Genomic DNA, 5,385 nt, shown 5'->3' on the forward strand with positions numbered 1-5,385 from the left:
TATGCTGATAAGGGTAGACGAGAATATGAATTTAAAGCAGGAGACAAGGTCTTCCTTAAGGTATCTCCTCAGAGAGGCATTCAGCGATTCGGTCAGAAGGGTAAACTAAGTCCGAGGTATATAGGACCTTTTGAGATTCGTGAGAGGGTTGGAGTTGTGGCATATTGAGTCGCTTTACTACCACAATTGTCATGGGTGCACAATGTGTTTCATGCATCAGTTCTGAGGAAGTATGTATATCATCCTAATCATGTTGTTCAGTATCCCTTAGATGCATTTCGTGAAGATTTATATTGTGAAGAAGAAGCTGAAGCTATATTGGCGAGGGAGGGGAGAGTGTTGCGCAAGAACACGATCTCTTTTATTAAAGTTTTATGAAAAAATCATGATGTTCGAGAAGCTACTTGGGAAACTGAGGATTCAGTTCGCGCAAGATATCCGTACCACTTCGAATCAGATACTTCACTAGAATTTTGAGGATAAAATTATTTTAAGGAGGGAAGAATATAATACCCCATATTTTATTTGTTACATTGTTAGTGTAATAAACTAGTAAATATATGATTAATTATTTTTAGAATTCAAAATTATGGAGAATGTTTTATTTAGATAATTGGTTGTTTATAATTTGAATTTGTAAGCTATCTTTTTGTTGTTTAAAATTTGAAGTCAAACTACGAAGTACGTGATAAGATATTTTTAAACAGCTAATGGGGAGATGATGTGGAAAAATGTGGAGAAAATTATGGACAACAGTTTCATAATTTGTTAGACCTGTTTATCATATAAATAGAGTCACCCTGTTAGTGTTATCACACAAAATTTATCTCAGAGCGACAGCTGAAAGCCAACAGAAATGAAAACTATTATTAGTAGAATTATATAACTTACTAGCAAGAGAAGAGGTGGTGCATAAGAAAAAGTTTTGGCGTACAACTCCGACAAGGTCAGAAAAGAACTAACTGGTTGGAGTGTCACGGTTAAGTACTGGGTTGTCAAAGATTTAGAGGAGGAGAAAGAGATTCACAAGAAAGCATTTAGAGGAGGAGAAAGAGTTTCACAAGGAAGCTAGGTTAAGCCTTACCAAAAGTTTCAAAGAAGTGTACACCTTGTGGAGGTTTAGTTAAAAATTAAATCACCAGATAATTTAATGACTATTATTTATGTTGTATACTAATATTAGTCATTTTTATTTTCAGGTTTATAATTATTTGTACACATTTTTTTTACATAATTATATCAGGCTCTAAATTCAGGTAAGTTTTATCAAATTATTATATTATTTATTTATGTGTTTATATATTGTGTTAGGTTATTGTTTAATGCATGTTTAATTGATTTAATTAATTAATTGTTATTTGTACTGGCTACAAGATGTTTAATTAGTAGTAATCTACTTAGTCATGTTCCGTGTTGTTTTTGTTTTTAATTTTTATGTCATAAAGTTGGTTTAAGAAATTATATGATTCTTAGGTTTTTACATTTTATTAATTGGGTGATATGGTATATTTTAATATTGTTAGTGTCTGGCTAGTTTTTCTAATTATTATTTACTAGTTATGTGTATGAGTTTTTTACAATAATTATCATGTTATATTGTGCTAGTAATTAATATGTAAAAATATTTGTAAAATAAAATCTATTTTCACAAGATTTAGTTTATGAGATTTATTAAAAATTGACAAAATATGTATTTGTGGGACTAATGATATATAAAGTATTTTAATTTACAGGACATATGTAGTCAAAATATTATGTTAATTAAGTTAAGTAATTAATAATTGATTGTTTATTTATCTAAAATTATAAATTATTTACATTTGTTAATCATATTATGTTATTATGTTTTCCTCATAACATATATGTTACCTTAGTCTCATTATTTTTTTAACCAATATGTTATTAATTATAGTATCTAATATTTGGGCATAATAATTTAAAATTTGTTAGTAATGTAGTAGTATTAATGTGCAAAAGTGAATTTGATAATCTTGTTAGTATGATAAACACAGAGCATGTTATATTTATTTTTATCATTTTCTTAAATTGTTGTTATAATTTAATATGTTAAATTAATGTATAATTTAAGTTTGTCTACTTTTATAAAGTTATATACTTAGAGATTTCTACATTACTTTTATAAATTAATAAAATATCTTTTATATTTTATGAACCAGCTTGTATATTATTCAGATTATTTGTTAGTTAAATGTTTATATACTATAGCATGAATAAAATATTATAATTTTATTAGCTTACTTTTTGGGTTTTAGAGTTTGGCGTTTATAAGTTATATTTGTGTTGATATTATAGATTGGTTTGGAAGTTGATTTGGAGCTAGGTAGTGATTTAATATTTTAGACTCATTTCAGGTACGAGTATCCTCCATTTCTCTCCATTTAAAATATATTTTCTTCCATTGTACTTATTGTCCTATCATATTTATCTTATCATATTTTATTTTGTTAAGTTGTACATCTTGTATATGTACACTTATTAATTTTTGCTCAGCCATATTTGATCCCTGTTGATGCTTAACCACTTTTGATCTATATTGTCTATCAGTATACTTGATTTGTCACATGCAACTTTTATTTTCAATATTATTGGCAACACTTTGTGATCATTTGTCATGGGCTCTTAAACTTATTTGTATGCGGGTAAATCACAGACGAGACACATGGAGTTTTTGCAGTCTTTGGTGCTCACGGCACTAACTCGTATCAGTGTTGTGAGTATACGAGCATGTCTCTGGGGTATGAGACATGATAAAGATCATGATCATTTTGTTTGTTTGGGAAATTTTTTATACATTTCATTTTGTCCTTCTTGTGGATAACCGGAGAAGGAACTCTTTGCACTGTGCTTTACTTGGTGTTTACTAGCAAGCAGAGGTTTTATAAGATGCCCTTATTAGTACCCACCTTACTTGTTCTCATCCATTTCTTTGATTTTGTTTGGATTAGTTTGTTCCTTGATTCTAAATAATTACTGTCATATTACTCATCTTCTTGGCTAATTGTTAAAATCAAATATTTTCTGTTGCTTTATCTTTTAATGATATATTCATACTGGGCATTTGGCTCACTCGTATTTATTTTTTTCCACGGGTAGTCGGGGGTAAAGCGGGGGTGTGATGAGTGCTGCCCAGATTTTAGCTTGTTTATCTAGTTGAAAATAAAGTCAAGGACATGTTTTATTCCATATTATTTTGGATCTTGTTAGAGAACTTTATTTTGGATCTTTTGAACTTTTGTTAGCTTAATAAATTATGTTTAGCTTATTTTTACTTCCATTAATAAATAAAGCTTAGCTTTTGTAGCCTCTACTTGTTTAAGTGGGGTATTACAATGTTGGTATCAGAGCTTAGGTTATAGTTTCTGTAGACTGTCCTTTAGGATTTGACCTGTGAGTTTTGGGTTGACTTCATACGGGTAGATTTATGATTTTGTGATATATGTGTTTGTGCACTCATAAAATTTTGTGCAGGATGGCAAGAGGTAGTAGTAGTCGAAATATTGGGGGGAATGATAATCAGTAGATTGTTATGGATAGGAGTACTTTTATGGAGATGTTGCGGGAAGTTCAACGTGGGAAGAATCCCACTGCTAACGGGCAAGATCGAGATGGTCAAACTATGTTTGATCGGTTTATGAAGCAAAGACCCAATTGTTTTAAGGAGGCCAAGACTCCCATGGATGCTGAAGCTTGGATATATCACATGGAGAAAAATTTCATTGTCTTGGAGTATTCAGAGGTGAAAAAGGCTCAATTTTCTACATATCATCTTGAGGGGGATGCTAATACTTGGTGGAAGTCTATGGTAGCCTCGCATGCACCTGGCTATGAAAATACTCTTAGTTGGCATATATTCAAAACTCAGTTTGGCCAGAGGTACTTTCCAGCCAGCATACGTGAGGAATATGTAAGGGAGTATCAGAGTATTATTCTGAGAGATGATGAGTCGGTGGCAGACTTTCAAGTCAGATTTCAGAGGTTAGCTGGTTATGCGAGATATGTGGCTGGGTCAGAAGCGGATAAAATCATGAAGTTTATGTGGGCATTAAAGAATTACATCGGCAACCATATCATCTTTAACCGCTACACATCCATGGATACCTTTGTTGATAGTGTCAGAGATCAAGAGCTTCATCAGGTTAACTTTCTCAAGAAAAGAAAAAGGGAAGAGGAATTTTCCGATCGTCGACATGGATTTCAGAAAAATGGTGGGTCTTCAGGTGGATTCAAACCAAATGATCAGAGGTATAATACTCGGAATTTCAGCAAAAGAATGGAAATTAAGGAAATGAGCAAAAGAGGTCTTTCAACCAAACTGGAAATAAGGAAGTATCTAAGTGTGAGCATTGTGGAAAGATGCATGGAGGAAGCACTTGCTATTGGGCTACTAGAGCATGCTTCAATTATGGAAAGAAGGGTCACACTATTCAAGACTGTCAGATGCCACCAAAGAATCTTTGGGATCGTAGAGATCAGGGAGAGAAAAACAACCAGAAGACTTTCGGTCGTGTGTTTTCCATCACTGTAAAAGATGCTGCAAGTACTTCAAGTACCATTTCAGGATCACTTTTTGTCGGTAATGGAAATGCTATAGTCTTATTTGATACTGGATCTACACATTCATTTATCTCTACATCTTATGTTAAACACTTAGACATTGCATCCACTGCACTTATATCGGATTTTTTTGTTGGCACTCCTATAGGTGTAACTATACTTGTGAATTCTCAATATCTTGATTGTGTAGTTAGAGTAGACGATAGAGAACTATTTGTTGATCTCTTACCTATTCAGATGAGGGACTTTGATATCATACTGGGGATGGATTGACTGGAGCGACACAAAGCTACAATTGATTGTCCAGGAAAAAGAATAATTTTTGGGGACTCCAATTCGCCTGAGTTCGTGTTTCAGGGTTCTAAGCCTAGTGGTTGTGGAAAATTCATTTCGGCCATCAAGGCTAAGAAGATGATTGCTCATGGATGTGAAGGATTTTAAGCATATGTGATTGACATGTCCAAGGTACAGCCAGAATTAGAAGATGTTCTTGTTGTTCGTGAGTTTTCAGATGTATTTCCCGAAGATTTAGAGGGTCTTCCTCCCGAAAGAGAGATAGAATTTTCTATCGATTTGTTACCAGATGCACAACCTATTTCCAAGGCACCTTATAGAATGGCTCCGTTAGAGGTACAAGAACTGAAAGAACAGCTGGAGGAGTTACTTGATAAGGGTTTTATTAGACCCAGTTTTTCACCTTGGGGAGCACCAGTTCTATTTGTGAATAAGAAGGATGGTTCGATGAGACTCTATATTGATTATCCAGAGTTGAACCGAATCATGGTGAAGAATAGATATCCATTACCGAGG

The 5,385-nt window shown here is 33.0% G+C and overlaps 1 protein-coding gene across 1 annotated transcript; it reads left to right on the top strand.

Annotated features, from left to right (window-relative positions):
• The first annotated feature begins 3,547 nt into the window (after positions 1–3,547).
• On the top strand, positions 3,548–4,848 carry LOC141674792 (uncharacterized). Its single transcript, XM_074481494.1, has 2 exons — positions 3,548–4,357; positions 4,459–4,848. Exons 1-2 carry the CDS (start codon positions 3,548–3,550, stop codon positions 4,846–4,848), a joined length of 1,200 nt encoding a protein of 399 aa, XP_074337595.1.
• Positions 4,849–5,385: the final 537 nt, after the last annotated feature.

This window comes from Apium graveolens, chromosome 7, assembly GCF_009905375.1.
Source record: "Apium graveolens cultivar Ventura chromosome 7, ASM990537v1, whole genome shotgun sequence".
NCBI lineage: Eukaryota > Viridiplantae > Streptophyta > Magnoliopsida > Apiales > Apiaceae > Apium > Apium graveolens.